General features: G+C 45.0%; 2 protein-coding genes across 13 annotated transcripts in view; one reads left to right on the top strand and one right to left on the bottom strand.

The window, feature by feature from the left end:
- Positions 1-3,407, top strand: part of Unc-104 (kinesin family member unc-104) — a 104,239-nt gene extending 100,832 nt beyond the window's left edge. For all 9 annotated transcript variants that reach the window (XM_077676725.1, XM_077676728.1, XM_077676726.1 and 6 more), the window contains 3 exons: positions 126-245; positions 358-476; positions 1,494-3,407. In XM_077676725.1, coding sequence (XP_077532851.1) covers positions 126-245; positions 358-476; positions 1,494-1,536 — 282 coding nt within the window. In that variant the 3' untranslated portion in view covers positions 1,537-3,407. The remainder of the gene's footprint in view (positions 1-125; positions 246-357; positions 477-1,493) is intronic.
- On the bottom strand, positions 3,012-20,710 carry LOC144145203 (uncharacterized). Of its 4 annotated transcripts, none has more exons than XM_077676734.1 (12): positions 20,405-20,710; positions 20,055-20,330; positions 17,818-18,008; positions 16,961-17,221; positions 14,473-14,764; positions 13,858-13,931; positions 13,580-13,663; positions 11,778-11,910; positions 10,108-10,233; positions 9,545-9,678; positions 8,740-8,817; positions 3,012-3,393 (listed from the first exon to the last, which is right to left on the bottom strand). In XM_077676734.1, exons 1-12 carry the CDS (start codon positions 20,478-20,480, stop codon positions 3,367-3,369), a joined length of 1,752 nt encoding a protein of 583 aa, XP_077532860.1. In that variant the 5' UTR covers positions 20,481-20,710; the 3' UTR covers positions 3,012-3,366. The 4 variants fall into 4 exon arrangements, with proteins under 4 accessions (XP_077532860.1, XP_077532858.1, XP_077532859.1 ...); XM_077676732.1 differs by lacking the exon at positions 3,012-3,393 and adding an exon at positions 6,071-6,611; XM_077676733.1 differs by lacking the exon at positions 3,012-3,393 and adding an exon at positions 8,396-8,549.
- Between the last annotated feature and the right edge of the window lie 147 nt (positions 20,711-20,857).

Genomic DNA, 20,857 nt, shown 5'->3' with positions numbered 1-20,857 from the left:
ATATAATTTACGAAACATGCTGTGGGTTACTGATGCAGCAACATGGAATACCCAAAGCGCTTGTTATGCTTACAAATCCACTTGTCTAGTGGTTAAGACTTTGCATGACTCTAATTCCCCTCTAGGTGGTCCGTCGGCCCTACGTCTTCATCTACCGTGATGAGAAGGATTACATTGAACGGGAGCTGATCAACCTGGCTACGGCCCAAGTGGAATACAATGAGGAGCAGCAGGAAATGCTGAAGGTATGCATGGTTGTGGAAGCTTTAAACTGCCACTGTTCAAGTCAGTGCCTCATTTCCCCGCTGTCGTCGCCTGTGGTAGTAATCGTCGCTGCACTTTTTCCCTGGATCGCAGGTTCCGAACACGTTCTCTGTGGTGACCAAGAGTCGCGGCTTCTTGCTCCAGACGCTGGGAGAGAAAGAGATCCACGAGTGGCTTTACGCCATCAACCCGCTTTTGGCGGGGCAGATCAGGTATGCCCCGCTTTCTGCCCACCACCCAAACTGGTCGTCGTGCATCAACAGCTATTCGTGAGCTTCTGTTGCCGATGGCTGTTGTCGCGTCAGTGGGTTATGCCTAAGAATGTGATGTCTCCCCCCCCCCCTTTTTTTTTGCCTTCTTCTTGCAAGAGAATGCTGCGGGTCAGACAAACAGACTTGCAAACTGTATTTGTGCGAGCCTTCCGAGTCTCGCAGTCATCTCAGATCGACGATGATGTGGTTTTTCTAAGGCCCTGTCGTGTAAGATAGAAAACACGTAATCAAGCTGTTATCTAAGAGAGTGTACAATCAGCAGAAACACCGTAATGCATAATGTGCTGCTTATGTTAATGCAGAGAGCTCCATGGCCCCTGTGAACTGTACTCTGCGCGGTAAAGGAATGTCGCTTTCCTGACTTACATCTGCATTTCATGAAAGCGGCATTGTTGTAGGCTTTGCTTTTCTGTGAAGTTGGCAAAGCCAAATGGGGATGGCAATAAGCTAGCACGATTTTGATGTTTGTAGATAGGTTTAGAATTAGGCCTCTGACAACAGCATTGCCTAGCAAACAGATGGTGCTCTGCGTGGAGTGTTTTTTTCAGTGACAGCCAGCTTGAAGTTCCAGCTAGCTTAAATTTTAGGGAAGCCATAGTCTTTGTGATTTAAGCAAGCGTGTCTCACTCATGGTCACTTTGCAGAAGGACTGCATAGATGGCGGCACAGGAGTTGTAGTGCTCATTTTGAAGAATTGTCTATGTTAAGGTTCTTCCTCTAGTTCATCTGCACCCGTGAAATTCTTCCGTTCAAGACAAGAACGATCAATTATATTTGTCTTCGTGGAACGATGTGGTCCGATCTAATATTGTGTATCAAGGGTGCCGAAAAGGAAAACATACCGCCACAACACACAGCGTCGTGTGCGTGTGCAAGATGTGATGCTTGAGGAGAGAGGCCTCACTTTGCGTTTTTTGTTTCTCCTTCCCGACCCCCCTGTTTTCTTTTCTTCTTCAGATCAAAATTGGCACGAAAACAGAATGTAGACCTCGGCCCGTAAGTGATCGAGCCTGGCGAGCCCCCCCAATGGCTAGCCAGCACGGTGGTCCTTGGTTTCTCGTGGGAGGCGCTCGTGCAGAAAAGGCTTGCAATAATCAGGGGAGCCGAGAGGGAAGCCTTAGTTCTCAGAGCACGTGTGGCGACACCTTTCGGCTGCCTTCGTGGCAGTTCTAGTGCACGGCAGAGCACTTCGCACCACTTTCCTATTCCACTTTTGTTGTTGTTGGGTTTTTTATTATTTTTGTTGCTTCTTGTTTCCTTTTTACAGCATTCTTTTTAATTGAAAAAGTATAGAGTGGGTGCACCAGATGTGGCGACAGCAAGGAGCAAGACGGTTGTCAACTAGTGGCAATTAGATAAACTGCTGGAAATATTTCACTAATGTTTTGCTTGCAGGCTGAGTTTGGTACCCCTTTAGTATTTCTAGTTTTTCCGGGCCAGTTTAGCAGTCTCGATATAAAATCCGAACTGGGCTGTGAACTGCATTTTAATGCATGGTCAGCTGCGAGAAAAACATCTCCGTTGACAACACCTAGCCCTTGCGAAGCGATTTTTTGGTTGACCTCGATGTTATTAGCGTAATGCTGCCCTTCGCGCACTGCTGAAAACCTGCACTTGCTCGATTGACAAATATGTGCTGAAGTTCATTTAGGTACGCCCCATAGTGCTCTGCCTTAATATATGTACGATAGGCGTACGCGAAGAGTTGTTATTTCTGTTGCTGTTGTTTTTATCCCAACTCCTTCATTCCTACATTTTATTTTAAAAAAAAACAGCGTATTTATAGGAACCTCTGTTTTCCATATCACATAGTTCTACTATTTATATGAGCGTATAAATGACTATTTTACCCCTGTTTAAAAGAGGACGTATGTAGCCGCTTGTGGTTTTATTTACATGAGTTGTTCACTTTTGGAGGGTTTTTATTGTGGACTAAAGGTAGTAGCCGCTTGTCAAAATGGACACAGCCGATGTAGCCGTAGTGTACGTATAGTTGTGACTGAAGCAGGGACAATTTGGTTCGTCAAATTTTTTACACGAAACAGAGTTTCCGAAGGGAAGAAAGAAAAAGAAAACGAGAAAGGCACGCTGTGATGACTATTAGCTTTGGAGCTTTTTGTATATAAAGGCACACGTTTTCTGCAGCTCCCAGCTTTGATGACGCATGTATCGGGCCTTCAATTGCCCAGTGTCGGACTGACCAGTAAACGTACTAGTGTCACTCAACATTTCTGTTCCCTCCCTGTTCATGCTAACGTGACGGCGTGCAACTCTACGGAATGTGAATGCAAGGGTGTTGCACGCAATTGTGTCTCAATTGTACGGATGCTTGTACGGCCTGTTGTTCCTTTAAATCGCCTCCCTTATCAAACAAACTGCGTTTTCAGTGCCTCTAGCATGCGTATGATTGAAACACGATTGTGAGAGAGATTTGCAGGGAGGTCTGCTTTCAGAGCGGCTGTTTTTCTTCTGAGAGTGCCTCCCCCCCTCCCCCCTTTCACCAGTCATGCTGCGAATTATTTCCTATCGTTGTTTGCTGCGGCGTGAATTGCTCGTATATACTGTTTAGTGTACATAGCCTATTTTTTTCCCTCTGTATTGTAAATGTGTTATGTGTATATACAATATACTTTCATGATCTGTGTACGGCGGACCGTAGCGCGACGTTTTTTCGGTCCTTGATGTTCTACAGGTTGTTCTTCTCACGCTATTGCTTGCGCAGTGGCTTCAGATCACTGCTGCTATTAAATGGTTACACGCACACACACCCTCTTGTCACGCCACTGCGGAGAGCACAGCCTGTTGTAGACTCAATGTGTGCTGGTGTTGTTCAGGCATTTCCAGACTCTTTCAAAGCCTGCCGACAGAAAAGCATGCGAAAAGAAAAAAAGAAAGAAGAGAGTTGAGAGAGACATACGTAAACTTGCAAGTTAGCTCTAACAAGGCAGCTGCCATTAGATAAAGTTTACATGCCCTGTTGCTTAAATTTTTTTTTATACAAATGTGAATTATATGTTTCGTGCTTTTTGAATCGTTTGATGCGGAGTTATGCTTTACGTTACCAAACCAACAATTCTCTGTCAGCTATATATTTGAGAGAAAAGGAACGGTATCTTTATTGAAAATGAAAAACTGCAACTACGATGATACATTTTGAGCTCTCGAATGCAACGCGCATTAATGCAGTCTGGGTTATACTATGGCTTAGCCTGCACTGACATTTAAAAAACTGGGAGGTTTTTTGGTTATGGTGTAATTAGAAGTTCAATCTTGCTACACAAAGCTCAGGCACATTGACACTCTGGTGGCAGATGGAAGCCGTAAAGACAAAGGTAGCACTTAAAGCAAGTGTAATAATGATGCCAGAGTGCAAGATTTCAGTGCCTCCATTTTTATCTGTGGCGCTAACCACAGGCCAAGCCCATTTTGCATTTGACAGAGATACTTCTCAATACGCTACTCCTTTTGGGTTTGAAAATGATGGCTTCTACTATGTGAATAGTGAAAACTTCGCCCCTGCACACACGCCCGTGTCTATGTAAATCACTTATATTGTGACTTAAGTTTCTGCAGGAGTGCGTATAAAAAGAGGGGGAAAAAAAATTGTAAATCATGTTTGCACCCAGGTCGTTGATGCTAGTCTGCATGCGATTTATTAACAGAGCTAGCATAAGTCCACAGGCGTAGAAATTTCTAACTTTATGAGTGTGTAAATGCTTGCACTATGGGTATATAATTTAAGCTTCCTATAGCAGGATTACCAATTTGATGTATTGGCCAAGAGAATTATAAAAGACACTTTAATTGGCAGGAGAGGCCAGTATGTATACCTTCTGCTGCCTTAATTATAGTGTAGTGTAGATGTAGCCCATTGCTAGACAGAACCTTAAAAGAATAAATGAGACATTATTGGCATTGAGAATAATAACAAAAAAGGAGTGGTTTTACTTACTACCTTTTATTTCTTCTTTGTCTGCATATGTTGTGAGTGAATGATGTGACAGAAAATAATAGCACCATGAGATAATTCAAACAGCTACCTAAGTATTTTTTGGCGGCACTGCAATTTACAGGTAACAAACGAATGCGTTGTTGGAGTGTTACGGCCTGCATGACAAAAATGTGCAAAAGCATTGTCGAAGACTGCATATAAGGCCACAGTTTTGGTTTGCAAGGATAACTTGGGTAAATGGTACCAGTATGTGAGCTTAAATAAACATTCCGTTTTTCTATGAAGTGTGCTGTGTAGAACATTGAACACTGAATAATAACAACATGTTGAGTTCCCTCTCAAAACTGTATAGCAACAGAACAGAAAATACGTCGACAAACAGCACAGATAAACCAAATGTAAATTTAGACGTGGTGTAACAAAATGGTATTCAATCTGTACAGGCTAATGACAGGTCACTGAGGTATTCATAGATCATTATTATAGAGTATGGTTTGGTGTTGAGGGCCCGTTGAATGTGAGCACGAAAATTCGCATGCATAACAATCCTCCTGTGATTTGTACGCTTGTAGGTCCACCGCTATTTGACAGAGTTTTGTTATCACCCTTCTTCTTATGCCGGTCTGCATGCTCATACAGGTAATACATAACAGCTCAGTTCCCGAGAACGCAGGTGTTGAAGTTTCTAGTGAGAGGTTGTCAGCTTTTTGAGACACAAAAGTTCCGATGTTCAACCTCGCCTAGAAGCGACGACAGTTTGACCTAACTGCAACTCTGAGCATGCCTTTATAGTGTAACGCAGCTAGTCATTTTTTTTTTTTTTACCCTTTCATATACACTTGATTTTTGAAGAGTTTGCTTGGCTCCTTCGCACAATTTTGAAGACTTTTTGTGAGGCTTGATTTTTTTGCTTCTGGCAATTTACGATTGTATGCAACATTTTGCATTGAGCTGCAAACAAGGAAACTCCTTTTATAAACTGTTTTGGTGGGCCTATAAAAAAATCAAAACTATGTGCAAGCTGCTTTAAAACAAAGTTCGACCACCTACACAACTGCGGCCACTTTGTTGTCCTCCAAGTGGGCTTTGTACCAACGTTGCCTCCAAAAAAGCTCACCTGATCGAAGTCACTATGTCAGTGATGGTCAACAGTGCTGAATGGAGCTGACGTGACCATGGTACTCATCTATGTAGGAAGCAGATGGTGTAAATGTGAAGGCTAAGCATCCAACCTGTTCTGGTTTGTTTCTACAACAACAACAAAAAAAAAAAAATGTGTCCCACCGCAGCCATGGAGACGCTGTTAAGATTTTTGTAAAACACTGCACAACATTACAATTTTTCTATGTGGATGCAGTTTTGTCTCGATAAACCCGTATTTACTCATTCGCATGTTGCGTACGACCCCCTGATCTGTGACATCCAGGGAATTTTGCTTTCATCTTGAGAAGGGTTGTCCTAAAAGCCTGCATGCATGCTTATTTGCATTTTGCAAACTCAACGAAAAAGAAAAGGTAAAATCTATTGCCCTGAACGATTTTTTTGTTAATTGCCAGTTTTTACGCAGTCATTTCTTTGTTCGTTTTTGAACACGTGATTATATGACATTCAAGTCAGGCAGATAATGTAATGGAGGCATGCAGCCAATACATAGGATATGTGAAATGAGCCTGAATGCATGGGTCTTAATACCTTCTCAAAATGAAAACAGGATGGCGTCTGAATTTGCACTGCTCTGAGCTGTATCTTTCCCTTGTGAGCTTTATCCACTCTCTGCTCATGTCTGTGAAATGTTACCGACGATGCGCGCGTCTGAGCACGAGAAAAGTGTCAGTTATAAAAACTGTCAACGTGTTCTCACAAGCGTAAGGTATGCTGCTAGAACTGTCGTTTCGCCAAAAAAAGAAAAAAAAGAAGAAAATTGAGCTCCATGTTCGTGACACCTGACATCACTTCCATTTTTCGAGCCCTTGTTGAGCTCACGTACGGCTAAAGCGGATGTTTTAATGGCTGATCAGTGACGGCGGTGGCACACCAGTGTGTAATTTGCAAATTCCGCTCCACCACCTTCCGGATTCTCAACTGCCGGGCCGAGTGTGTTCTCCTTGTCTGTTGGTTGCTGACTGAAAGAAAAACAATGTGAGCTGTTGTATCGATGGCAGCCCTTCCTCTCTCTCCTTGAGTTTGCAAATAAAGCTCAAGGCCCGATTGTGCAGGCACACCACACGGGCATCGTGTTGTTCTTGGGCACTCCATGCTCGCGCGACACGAAACGAACAAACAGGCCTACATTTCGGCAGCAAAGGGTGATGTGAAACGGTGAAGGAGTGAGAACATGTTTACAGCCTTACATCACATATGCCCACAACACTAGTGAGGCCTCTTTGTGAGAAAGTGGCGAAATTGACTGTTCACCTATTCACTATTTGCTACAGCTCCACGATTCCAAATACGTGGCGTTCCTCAAAGCCCTGATTCAAACGTCTGGAGATCTTCACTAAGTCCAGCAAGTGGGGCTCTTAAATTTAACAGGATTGAAAAACAGCGCAAGGATGACGGCCTTAGAAGAAGAAGGGAGACAGGAAACCCGCTTTTCTAAGTTCGTCGTCTTTGCGCTGTTTGTTTTTCAATCATGAACCGGTACAGACTTGCCCGAATGACAGTCCTTCTTAGATGTAACACATAATGAGAGGCTTCTAATGTAGAGCCAGGTGCATTTCAGAGGCAACTCTGCTATGCAGTGATGCGCTTTACTTATGGCACAATGCCTGTGCAAAGAAGGAGCCTTGCACCAGCTGTATTGGTGCAGCTCCATGCAGCACCAATATGACATGAGGTTATCAGAAACAGCACCAGGCTTCGTGCCGCAGAAAATTTGGGAGAAAAAAAAAAGCTTGCCTTGCCTAATGAGCACCCTGCAACAAGTGGTTGTTTTTCTTACAAAAAGGGTCACAGTAGAAACTGATGGCTGCACTGCACTCTTTGCACCAGATTTGTCATTGCAATGTACAGACATTAGGCACCATGCTGCACTGTGGCATGCCAATCGTTACCACTGTCAGCTAACTTTGCCCGGCACACGAAAAAAATCAATCCCACTTGGCAGCCTTTAAAAATGGCAACGAAGAGCAGTTAATCAATCCCACTTGGCAGCCTTTAAAAATGGCAACGAAGAGCAGTTTAGGCAGAATTTAAACACAAAGACGTCAAGTCTCGGTGAAAATGTCAGACATCCACAATGCACACGATGTCTTATGCTTTCATGCTTCCCATTCACAGCCCAAGTGACGCACAAACAGACATCACAACTTGCAGCTACCAGTGGCTTACAAACACATGCAAGACATAATCAGACACGGCAGGTTGCTGCACACAGCATGCTTGAAGTAGCATGCGCATGAAAATGTTTCTTCTGATGGAGGAGTTTGTAATAATCAAAAAGTACTGACGGGTCCTTAAACATTTATTCCAGTTAGTGAATTTTTTTCAGATGGCTGGCTTGTTTTCGAATCTCAAACAGTGATTACATTTGACTGTTATGCCCAACCAAGTTTGACAACAATGCTTCGAAGTCACATCAGCAACTATGTTAAAATACTGCCGCCTGTGACAAGCTGGTCACCGACATAAAACATGCTTATAAAATGTGACCACTGCAAGAGTCGAGTATGGAAAAAAAGTTTTCCTACAAGTTGGTACATGGAACTTTCACACCTAACTTGCACTAATTCAAGTTCTAGATTAAGGTGTTTGATTAAGCTAACGGTACAGCAGCCAGCTACTAGGGCATAACAGATCTTGCACAGAGAGCAAACTCGCTGCAGGTCGTAACTGTATCAATACTATGTTTGCTTGTATCTCTAATCTAACCAGTTGCACCAAAGATTAAAATCAGACATGTTTCAGGTTGAATGAGTGTAAAGTTTATTTCGAAAAATATGTGTATATATATATATATATAAATTTATTTTTGTGAGTACGACGATTACACCATTTAAAAACCGTGCTTGCAAATTTTTTTCTTATCGCCTCTGCCTCAATAGAGGAATCTGTTCATTGTCCTGCAAAACAAAGACAAAGGAAAAAACGAAAATAAAAACAGGCAGAAGGTAGTTGGCACATTCAAGGTAATGCACTTCTGGCTGAGCATGTGACTTAAAGCTGAGCAGCACACAGAAGCAGCTGCTTTGCGAGCTTGAGTTAGTGGGCAGCACTGGTAGTGGTTAGTCCGGTTTTTGAGGAAGTGTCTACCTCTTCCGTCTCGGTGGTGCCACTCTCGTTCCTTAAGTCTTCTCGGCCGAGCTGCGGAAATGACGCCAGGAACAGCATCTGTGGACGGGCATTGCGAAAACAGGTCAGGTGAATGTGTCCTGATGCCTATTCTGGAATTGTGCTCTGTTAATGCAGAAATCACTCCAGGAATTTGTAAAATGCTCTAACATAGTATTCATAACATTCTAGGTCGTTTCGATGCGCAATTGTCCAGCATGTGTTTTGTTACTGCTTCGACTAGAAATGAATCACTTGAGTTTGCCCACACCCTCAACGATTCACTGAGAAAATGATTGGCACGATTTTATTAATATTTCCTCGACTCCAAATTCGGTCACATTGTTAACATTGTTACATGAACCACTCAGAAACAACAATGTACTTGGCCTAGAATATTTTTTTTTTTTCACCAATGAAGAACTGCTTGGTTCATGTTTTTGCCCTGCAGCCATTTGTCAGTTTTTTAATTAAAAAAGTAGCACCATTTTAACCTACTTGCCGATATCGTGCAACGAAACGGCTATGCATAGCTTGTTTGTCAAGGTTCCACAGTTCCAAATACCCACACAACTGGCACGATTTTTATTCCAACGTGGCAACTTTTTGAGTGAGGCAAAGTCGTATGTCGTCTTTGTTTCCTTTGTAAAACACTACTCAGAAGCAGTAACAACAGCACCCTCACAGACTAGAACAAACTGACACACACACACACACACACACACACACACACGCACGCACACGCGCACGCGCACACACACACACACAAGGTGACGCCTATGCATACCGTAAACAGGATGGACAGCCCGCAGGGGACCCCAAAGAAGACTCTCTCATGGTGCAGGGAGTCATTTGTAGTCCACACGTGTCCCAACGTGCAACCCAGTTGTGTGACACCCATGTAGAGTGAGAGCATGAGGGCTGCAAAAGACACAAAGAACAGCACCACTAGTAGTGACTCTACCGGTGAGAAGGGGATGCAAATTAAACAGGCGAGAGGGAGTAGCAGTGCCATGTAGCTATGTCAGCTCCTTTTTCATCAGGTACATCAATTACTTTTGTTTATTTTGCATCGGGTTACTATGCCAGAGCAATTGGAATGAACAGAAAGGACTGCGTAAGCTGTAACTTTGCAGCAATTAGGCCTCCCAAGAAATGTGGGAAGTTGACGTGCGAGAGCTACGTGAAAGAATTAAGAACTGTTTGCTTTCCGACGATTGGTATTGGGCACAAACTGCCGAGGGTGACCTGCAGCTGAGTGTTACGTGTCCACTGCCGCATGACAGGCTCGTGAACTCCCAGGCCCTGTTTACTTTTCGGGGTTGTGATCCGAGCTGGGAGCAAACTCACCCTGTCGCCGGCCGCTTGTGACTTTTGACAGGAGAGATCCCGTGCACACGGTGAGCATTGGCATTCCGAACAGGTCGACGGCAGTGGCAAGAACAAAGAGAGGCAGCGACTTGATTTCCCACTTTCCTGCGGAGGAAAACAAAAATGAATAAAACAAGAGGGTAAGAGGGAACAAAAGTACAGTACTTGTCTTCTCTCTCGCTGAAACCAAGTGAAACTGCAACTTTGGCTCCCGAGGCTGACCAGCTTTGTCGGCAAAGTTACGCCACAACTTCGAAAACACTGAACTCCCTCCCTCTCCCTTTGAACTAACTTTTGCTTGCTCAACGGATGGGCCACTAGTGAGTAGTGTAATAGTCAGTTGTAGTTGTAGTAAGTTGTAGTTGTAATAGTAAATAGTAGACATGTTTAGTTGACTTGTTTTCTTCACGTGGAATTGTGATTTTAGATGTGTTTTGCATGCAGTAAACCTGTTTTTTTTTTCTTTTTTTCGGTAGACTACTTGGTTAAGAGCCTGCATCTGTCCAATTTGTTTTAATGCGTAGCATTCTTTGCCAAGTAACACCCCCCCTCCCCAGGACCACGTAACGCCCGGCATTTTCACAATAATGCAGATTTCGCACCAGTTCCACCGGCAATGGTTATAATAGCAAAAATGGAGATAATTGGTCAGACAGAATTTAGGAAAGCCAAAACATTTGGCTTTAAAGAATTCACACTCTAGACAAGCAGCATAAGAACGCTGCGCATTAGTAGACAACTCTCTGAATTTCTGCAGATTTTTTTCCCATGCTTACATCTCCTCTTCACCGTCTTCCTTGTTCCCAACAGTTATCTTCGTGATGTTCTTTTCCCCGGGGCTTCTCCTCCAAGCCGCAGTAGCGCTGAGGATCTGACCCCGGGTATCCTCAACCGACAAACTCGGCTTCCGATACAAAACTGTACATTTATTTACAGCCCAGCGGGCGACTAAAAAACAGTACTCGCGCGGAGACCGAAGACGACAGGCCGAGCTCTCCTGCGCCCGGACCGCGTCTCTCTCTTCATTTTCCATTCCTCTTGCCGCTGAGGGCCGGGGAAGAAGGAAAAGCCAGTCGTCTTCGTCGGTGGCCATCCCATGTAGTGGCGGTTAGGACATCCGGTGCGAGCAGGCGCGGCGTTTGTCGGAATGCACGGCGTTCGAAAGCGCCGCGCAACACGTGCTTTCCATTTCCGCGCTGCTCGCCCCAGGGCCCGCGCCAGTTCGTGCGTCGAAGCGCCCGACACCAGCCTTCCAAAAACAATGCTGCCAAACCAACTAAAGGGAAGGCCCCATGAGGTCATAAGGAACAACAATGGCAGCACCGCCTTTGTGCAAAATTGTACAAGTAAACTGACAGGCATTGTTTACGCACACACCTGTTCTTTTCTTTTTTCTTGGAGGGACAATCTTGCCCTTAAACTTTCTTTTCATCAAAAGCTTTCCGGGTAACCCCACTAGTCAAGCTTCTGCACTGGTCTATTTTAGCACCGACAACAAGATTGATTTATGTGCAGTAAAATCCCGAAGCTAAATGTGCGTCTTAATTTTAAACAAAGCTCTTTTTCTGCCCCCAAGGCAGTCGCTTGGTTGCGTCAGGTTAATGCATCTTTGTTTGCAAACACGCTGCACCACGAGTCCATATGCTCACCTAAGTCGGGTATAAAACTATAGCCGAGCCAGAGAAAGGCCCCTGCGCAGGTGAAGACTAGACCGACCAGGAGGAAAAATCTGTCGGACAACTGTCTGCTCAGGATGTGTATTCCAGCAAACACAATGAGAACCTGCAAAGGAGAAGACAGAATACAAAAAATGACATCGAAACAATCGGTGCACAAGGGCCACCACAGCCGCTTCAGTGAAAGACCGTGTAAAAGTTGCTGGCTTTTCCGCACAAAGCTGAAGCACAGTGACAAGGAAAAATGATGAAATAGTGCAAAAAATTGTGGACCACTCTTCTAGCGGAAAGACACGGGCAGACTGTGCAAGTGAAACTAGCACGTGACGCAGTGCTGTTTCACTTTCAATGTTTTATTCAATTCAACTTCGATTATATTTAAGACCGGTTTATAGTCACTGTACTAAGTGCTCCATGGATGATTTTATACTTTGAGAAGTACTACGAGTGGTTTTTGAGCACAAGAACTAATCCCTTTGGCAACACATCAGGTGCCAGTGTTCATCTCCCTCATCACAGTGATGAGGTTGTTCCTCACTCGCTACACTCAACACAAGGTCCCTAAAGCATCCTAGGTCAAGGGTTTCTGCTCAGAGTAATGCAATTACCTGGCTATTTTGGGCTTATAGTAACTCACACCGAGTGCTTATACGGTGCCACATCAAACAACCTGTAAATACCTTCCTTACACCAATAAGGTAATACTGCCTATTATTAGGGGCGAAGCCCCTTAGGGGCTCAGGCTGTTGGCGCCTTATGTCGTCGTCGTAACCGTCGTCTCATGTAGTCACGGTACTAAAACACCGGGACATTCATTTACGCCTCGCGCTAGAACACTTCGTGCTTCAAAGACAAGAGACTTTTACAGCAAAGCTGTGTACCTCTACCCCCCAACGGTTTCATTTCCGTTGGCAAAAACGCCAAGGCGCCAAAAATATATTTATACAATGCACGCTTCGCCCCTCCCTAAGTTTCACGTTAGTGAGGGTGGCCTGGGATTTTTAAATTTACATTAGCCACCTCACTAATGGCATAAACACTTTCAGTAATGGCAGAAACACTTTATTGCTGCTTTGAACGGCCAGAATAGATTTGGAATGCTCCTGCTATCATTAATTAAGACGTTCAGGCACAGCACAAAAGTAGAGACACAGAATTATAATTCACAGCTTATCGGTTTCTGCCGTTTGCTAAATTTTGCAATGAGGTGTTTCATTTTTTACGATAAGGCATTGTCAGCCAAAGCTGAAAAGCACACTCAGTTTAAAAGTTGAAATGTCCACTGTCACAAGTGACTGCCGAACTACCATCAGCAAGAACAGAGGAGAAAACTCACAACTAGTTTCTCGAGCTTCGCTGTACAGAAACAGCTTTTTTGCTCTCTGTTTTCATAACCTGAACAAAAACTGCTTTACCAAGCATTGCTAACGACAACACTTCCTTGTGTAAATCCACGGGCTCCTAGTTGCTCATTTACACTTCTTTGCTAAGTACTTTCTAGGGAGAGCAGAAAGATACCTTCTTTTTCCCTTAAAAAAAAATCGCAATAGGTAAACAGTAAATTAGCAAAACCTAAGTGCAATGACAAGTGCTGTCAGCAAAACCTGTTTCCATCGCTTAGGACAGCAAGCTATCACAATGCGCACATAGTCCATATGTTTCTGTGACCAGTGGGTGTGCAACAGTGCAAAGATCTACTCATTTTCACAATAAATTTTCTCCATGAAGAAAACAAATGGAGAAAAGAACACACAATGGGAAACTGTTTTGCTCACCTCAACACCACACATAAGATATATAATAATGCCATGAGACTCTTTGTAACCAGGGTATTTCCTAGCCAGGGGGCCCAGGGATGCCTGAAACAAAGAAACGTGTGCACAAAGTATAAAAGAAAATTAGACAGACAGAAAAGGGAGGCAGCAGTGTAAGCACTCATAGACGACAGAAGCACAAAAAGCAAGCACAAGAAGTAACAAGATTTGTGCGCCTGTTGGTTTAGCTGGTGCAGAGAGACCCCATCTAAGTTCCCTCGCTTAGTTGGTTTTCTCACCTGAAGTGCTGTCTGGCAGTACGCAACCAGAAGAGCAATTGCCAACAAAACAACGGTGTCTTCTCTGATAAACTCTGAAAGAGTGATAAAAACACACAACTGTACTTGCACGGCAGAGTAAATAGCGAAAGCACGAAAAAGATTTCAAACTCCTAATCAAAGAAAAAATAAGGAAGGTTGTTTTACTAACGACGTACCCCCAACATACGTCTCATGGTATGCTCTCCAAGTACCACCAGGCAATGCAACAGAAAAATTACAATGTTTTTGCGTCCTTCTGAACAATACGAATAGGCAGTACTCGAAGCTTTCACGAGGAAAGAATGTGTTTAATTTGGAGCTTTTTACTCATGCAGGGTCCTCATCAGGGAAAAGGCAGGCAGTTCTCAACCCCACCACAAGTAGTTATGTGAGGAGTAGGATACCACACCCCTTGAGGGATGATGGCACTCAACTGCTCACCTCCCTTAGTGGAATCCCACTCCACTCCCCTTTAGTGTGAGCAATATGAGCATCACTTGGGACAGAGACTCACGGCAACAGTACACACATGGCTGTCACTCTGTAAAATGGGCAGGCCCAAGCTAAGGAGGAAGAAAAGGCAGCACCACTCACCTGCACAGTACCCGTGCAGCACCTGGGTCTCCGGCACGAGGGATTCCGATTTGGCAGTCTCCGACATGGAGTGCGTCGCCGACTGCTCAAAGTCGCTCCCGCTTCCGGGGCCCCCCGAGGCCACGCTCCTCAGGGTGCCGCCACCGGGGTTCTGAGATTCTGAGCTCAGGATGAACCTCTCGGCCGTCTCGATCATGGCATCGCTGAAGAGGTCGCCCTCGTCCAGGGACAGCTGCAGGGGGTTGCGGTGCATCTTGGCAAGGTCGCTGTTCATTGAGCGCATCAGCGGGGCCTGGGGGCAATGGAGAAGGAGAAAGCTTTGAACCGACAACGTGCTATGTGCGCAGCTTCTGAAGATTAGGAACCTGATCATAACCAGCTGCACACTGGGAATGCTATTGATACGAGCCGTATAAAGATGCAGTAGCCCAGTGGGGCTACCTGCCACCAGATCCGTACTTGCTCATGTTTAATTTTACAGGAAATGCGCGGAAGGGAAAAAGGATGGGTAGGGGAGCAGAATGCAATGACTCTCTCTATCTCTTCCTACCCCTCTACAGAACAAGATTACTTAATAAACAAACCAGCGGAAGAATGCACCACAGCTAGAGAGGAGAAACAGATAGCACACAAACACTCGCTGACCAGTGACTGTCCTTGTGTTATCTCTTATTCGTCCCTATGTAGTGTTCTTCCACTGGTTTGTTTTTGAGAACTCATGAGCCAACAGGCCCGGACTTCCATGTTAAGTCAACTGTTGAACATGGTCCCTCTCCCATGGTGCTTTGGGTTCCCGCTCGCCCACAGTTGTGGCACTCCACTATGCCCACAAACACTACGGCACTTAACACTGCCTTGGCATGGCCAAAGAGCATGACCACTTACTTCTTTTTTGCGTGGCCATCAAGGACAGACTTCATTTGTTACTCTGAAGAAGTCTTTGTGATTGCCAGCTATCAGTGCATCACACAATGCCTATCAAGTGTCCTTCTAAGCAGGTTTGCTGATAGACACAGGGGCAGATCCAAAGTGCCACGCTAGGGAGGGTGTAGAAACACACTGGAGGTTTACCAGTCCTGCTTCAAAAGGTGCAATGACTTCTCATTTCAGGCGCAAAATAACTCTCTTTAATGTGAGTCCACTTAATTACAAATAGTGCAAAATGTGACTCTTGGAGATGAAAATTCCTCAAAAGCAACATGGAGGCAGCCTCTAACTATGCAGAGTCACAGCACAGTGTAAAAGTAATCATTTACCGAATTTTTGCGCTTATCACCCGCCCCTTCATATAATCTGCACCCCCACTTTCAACCTGCCAAAAAAATAAAAATAAAAAAAAAAAACCTCGCGTATTGCCTGCACATTTGATACAGAAAAGGCTGCACCAAAGGCTACTGCTCAAGCATCACATACTATGTAGACAGAAAAGCATATATTTAGCAAGTAGAATACACTGACTGCAAGGCAAAAGTCACAATTCACTCAGTGTCACTGCTCTCACTACAGCTATGGAAGGCTTAGTGTTACTGCATAGGAGCTTCACGGCACAACGCGCATTGCCAAGAAGCTGCACTAAAGGAAAAACCCCGCGTATTATCCCCACCCCTACTTTGCCACTGAAATTTTCGCATTTTTGGTGCGGGCTATACGCACGAAAGCACAGTACATTTGTGTCCTATCCATAAAAAAAAGATGAGATAGCCTACAAAAATGACTTCTCAAAAAAGCATGTGCCTGCTGGCACAAAGAAATGTGCCATTTTCGGTTGACGCGACATCACCACAAGCAAATCCTTAAATTTACCACAGTGAAAAGGCAGAAAATAACAGAAAGGAACAAAAACAGCACTACATTTGTTCCCCTTTCATTTCATCTATTATCCAGAATGCTGTTCGAATAACACCTTTAATTAAAGCAATGTTCACAGCTCCTAGTAAGGTGCATAATGTGGCTGTGAGATCATGCTTTCCCGCATCCACCGGCGACATCCTCGCAAAGGTGCAAGGAGTGTTGGTTCCAGCAATACAAAACTTTTCTTGCTGATGACATGCATGCAGACTTCACTACAAGCAGCCCAGACAATCTGCACACGAAACCAAACTGACCGAGATAAACTTAGTATGCATGCATGAAAGCTGTACATCACAAAAGCTGTGGATTTTTACAATTTTTTAACGCGAAAGAGTTTCTCGTGCATTATTGATACGTGCTCTTTCTAGTGTATACGTGCACTGTGCTAAGTGTTACTCCACATTTATTACTTCTAATATTCCCTGAATGCTGTGTGTAATCTATTTCCTTATTTGTTTGTATAACTTCTTGTTTCTGACGTGCGTTGCTCAGTCGACTGCCATGTAGAGGGGGCTGCGGGCTTATGTCAAGCTGCTTCCTCCGGCAGCTTTTACCCACAGTCTCTTCCATCATTTGATGGGAAATAAAGCACTATTATTATTATTACTACTAAAGCTGAGAAACTAATTAGCCGCACCTGAAATGTGGGGCTGGGCCGGTAGTGCGAGGCCACCGCCAGCGTGGGGGCACGGCCTTCGTCCGAGAGGCTCGGCAGGAAGTCGTGCCGCTGCGGCAGGGGACTGGGCGCGACGGACTCCGAGACGTTGCCCATGCTGGCCTCGAGGTAGCTGCACTGCAGGGTGTCCTCCAGCCTCTGCCGGTGGAGGAGCTGGGCCATGTTGAAGTAGGCCACGAAGAAGGCCACCTCCATCAGCAGCCACAGCAGCACCATCAGCAGCTGCACACCCCCGCCAAGGACAACGTGTTGAGCGCACCAACGACCACAGGGTGTTCACCAGGGACATTTTAAACGTACACATCAATAATATTATGCTTGCCAAAAGCACGCAGCTTCCGTTTTCTCGTGCCATTTTGAAATGACTTGGTCAACTCCAGTTTGTTCCTCAGGCCAAAGTCGAAACAAGTGAGCGGATGGTCTCCAGATTAGTTGCCTGTGATGTTGCAGGCCTATTTGTAAGGCAACTTCCTTATATGGCACGGCCTACTTCCACTAGGGTTAACTCATTCAAAGCGGCAAACTTGCTTACATCAGCAAGTGGTTCCTGGTCTATTAATGTGGCAAAAAAAACACAATGGGAAAATAAGATCCTGTTCTGAGTTCCAAAGCAATAAAGCGAGCTTACTTAAAGCACACAATTTTTACATTTTTATTTCCTTGCAAAGGCTTTCTCAGATTCTTGGGGGTCTGAAAAAATGACTGGCTTCTGTGCGTCACATACCATGTCGCACAATTATGCGCCAGAGGGCAGAGCCCTGTGTCACTTTGGCAAGCGACAAAATGGGTTGGGGAACGGATGCAATGACGGTACACACCACGGGTCCGGAGAAGCCATCCAATGGAAAGCTGGGACTGAGCTGCTCGAAGCCAAGGTTCAAGGAGGATCCCACGACAACGCCAATCTCACGGAACACTGCCAGCAGCGCAAACGTCGGCGTCCGATCTTTCTCTGCCGTGGAGCGGGCTGCATCGGCCATTATCACGGCAGCAGTTCCTGTGCCGAGCCCTACCAATGAAAAAAAAAAAAAAAAAGTGAACAAACACTGCACTCAGAAACGTGAGTGAAACTGGCTGAACATATTTGCAATTTTTCACTAAATCTATAAACGCAGGCGCATTCATAGGCATGGAGGCATGCAAGGTAAGTAACAGGGCTAGTTGGCTTAGCATAACTGTTCAATTGTGGTTTAAATTACAAGGTACACAAAGTTACGGAGGACAAGGAATGAAGCGTCCACCTTATTCCACATGTCCTCCCTAACTTTGTGTACCCTGTAATTTTAAAGCGCGGTAGAACATTCCTGGAGGCACGCCTGTGCATTGTGGCGATGGAAAGGCAGAGAAATAAAATTTCTGCCACAATTTCCACGGTTGCATTGCACCCGGCCTTGCATTCGCTCAGAAGACACCAATGGCACAAAAGGGTATGGGTTTACTCTTATCCGCAAGTGAAACTGCGGGCTTCACAAATTCCGAAGTTCACACAGTGCAGTTTCAGCTGCTGTGTTATCTGACACTGGTCACAGGAAATTCCAACAAGCTATGGCCCAGTGCTGACGCATTTACTGCCAAGTGCTGGGCAGGGAAAAGTGGATGCATCGAATGTCAGTTTAGTTAGCTTAGCTACTACGTAAACTCGGCTACTAAAGCATTCACCCCGTACGGCGCTTTTGTATGCAACATGACGCGATCAATGGCAGGGGTTTTAAAAGAGCCTGCCCGGGTGACGTTTGCCTATGAATTTAGCAATCTGGAACCTCAACCGAAGATAGATAAACTTATACAGCAAATTTATTGCTAGGGGGTCACATGCTTAACAGCTGTTCTGCACTCTGCATCACTACTACTATTCTATTTTTTTCGGCATTTTTTATTTGTATGTTCTGATGCTGTTACGTCATTTCTGAATGGGCCCACAGCTAAATAGAAACTGCAGGTGCGGTCCCTGACAGATGGTTTCGAAATGAATAATGCTATATGCACGACATTGTGTGTCCCTGTCGGAAATGGCTGTATGCACAACAATGCTTTTTTTTTTTTTTTTGCATGGGTTACAGGAAAAAAGAAGGTTAGTGTCACGGTGTCGAAAGAATAGCGTCGTGGTGTTGACGTACCCCTTCAAACTTGCGTACGGACGCTCCGGGTTCAGATTTGAACTCTTTTGCACTCCTTTCTCCCTCACTCTTTTTACTGAGTAGCTTCGTCTAAGGCAAGCATTCAATTTATTGTAGTGATACGCAATATTTTTCAAAGGTGGAGAAGAGTGGTACGCTTACATTTCTTTTGGCACAGGCTGCACAAAGTACTGCTCTACACTTTTTCAAGGCGATCGCTCAACTTATTGTAGTTCTGTATATGTACACAAAATTTTAAGAGGAATTTGTGGAGTTGCACGTTTTAGGTCACCGTCGATACAGCATGCGTAAAACAGTTTAAATTTCGGAAAGCACCAACGTCGTGCGCATAGCCTTTCAGACTTCGAATTTTGCACAAGTGCGGTGGTCTTGAAGGAAAGGGGGGGGGGGGGGGGGGGGTGAGCAACCCGTGGTACCTTAAATATTATCAGTCAGACCTCAATGATGTAGAGTGTATTCCGTAGAGTCCCCCCCTTTTTTTTTTTATCCTAGGGGCGACGGACCTCGGGGAGGAGAGAAACGAGAGAAGGTGTAGGGGTGAGTAATACGAAAGGGGCGCTGTGTTAGTGCATGGTTTCGCGCGAACTTTTGTCAACGCGCTTGTACCCGAGTAGCACTCCCCCAGGCTGAATGTAAACCTCCAAGCAACCCTTCTGCGCTAGAACAGCAAGGAAACAAACATAGAGATTTCCAAACCACGACTCCTCATGCCATGCGTAAGTGCGGCGGCATGAGTCATGTAAGCGTAAACGCTGCCCGCTAAACTGGCTGCTTCAGTTCAATACCATTTTGAAGCACCGATCTGGTGAACTCTGCACGAGCTTTAATTTGGCGGCACTAGTAAAACAAGATACCGACGATGTCACAGCACAAGAGTAGGTGCCTGACATGAACGACGTCATCAAATCAAACCTCACCTGTTAGCAGACGGCCGACGAAGAGCAGCCACGGCGCGGTGCCTTTGGCAATGCATTGAGCGGTGCCGACGAAGTACAACAGGCTTCCGACGATCTCTCCGACGTTGACAACCAATAAAACTGAGCGCACGTTGCGTGTCCCATCTGCCCAAACACCCACGAACGGTGTCACAAAGATCCCCGTCATACTGTACGCCGAGATCACCACAGCGATCACAAAGTCGGGCGACTTGAGTCGGTCCGAAAGGTGCGTCCATAGCGAAGGAAATATCAAGGCTGCGAAACAAGGAAGGCAAACAGTTCTAAATCATTCGACAAAGGGGCTTGAAAGATCTGAACTTTTCACTCACCGTATTCTATCCCAAAGATGGTGAAAAAGCAGCACGCAGCACAGAGCGTTATTCTCCGCTTCGTCCTCAAGTTCATATTATCAAGTAGGGATCCGTGCCATCCGCATCGCGCAAAGTGGCGTGGGACGCATAGATCTCGTCACAAGATACAATTTTCGGGGGAGATTTTGGACACGCTGCGCTCAGCTGGTATTGTTGTTCCAATCAATTATCTTTTCGCTAGCCCCCGCCGACAGCAACAACCGTGCATGCTATCCTCTCAGAAGTTGCCATAACTACAAAAAAAAAAAAAAAAAACATACGCATACACGCTAACCTCCTAACCTTGCGCGTAGCGATAGTATCGCATTATACACAAGTATAATTAACACTTTTACAAATTTATAATATTTCCACGTAAGCTCACCTTTATGAAATAAATATCTTAAAATTTATAACTGCTATTTGTTTTTA

The sequence above is a fragment of the Haemaphysalis longicornis genome, unplaced genomic scaffold (assembly GCF_048455015.1).
Source record: "Haemaphysalis longicornis isolate Haplotype H1 unplaced genomic scaffold, Haemaphysalis longicornis Haplotype H1 scaffold_7, whole genome shotgun sequence".
In the NCBI taxonomy this organism is placed as follows: Eukaryota; Metazoa; Arthropoda; class Arachnida; order Ixodida; family Ixodidae; genus Haemaphysalis; species Haemaphysalis longicornis.
The sequence above is the reverse complement of the archived record's forward strand: the minus strand, read 5'-3'. Positions and strand labels throughout refer to the sequence as shown.

Coding starts and splice junctions, on each gene's coding strand:
- LOC144145203 (XM_077676731.1), bottom strand. CDS start 20,480: ATGAACTTGAGGACGAAGCGGAGAATAACGCTCTGTGCTGCGTGCTGC. Junction 13,664..13,857: donor ACTGCCAGACAGCACTTCAG/GTGAGAAAACCA, acceptor TCTTTGTTTCAG/GCATCCCTGGGCCCCCTGGC. Junction 8,818..9,544: donor GGCTGTCCATCCTGTTTACG/GTATGCATAGGC, acceptor GCCCGTCCACAG/ATGCTGTTCCTGGCGTCATT.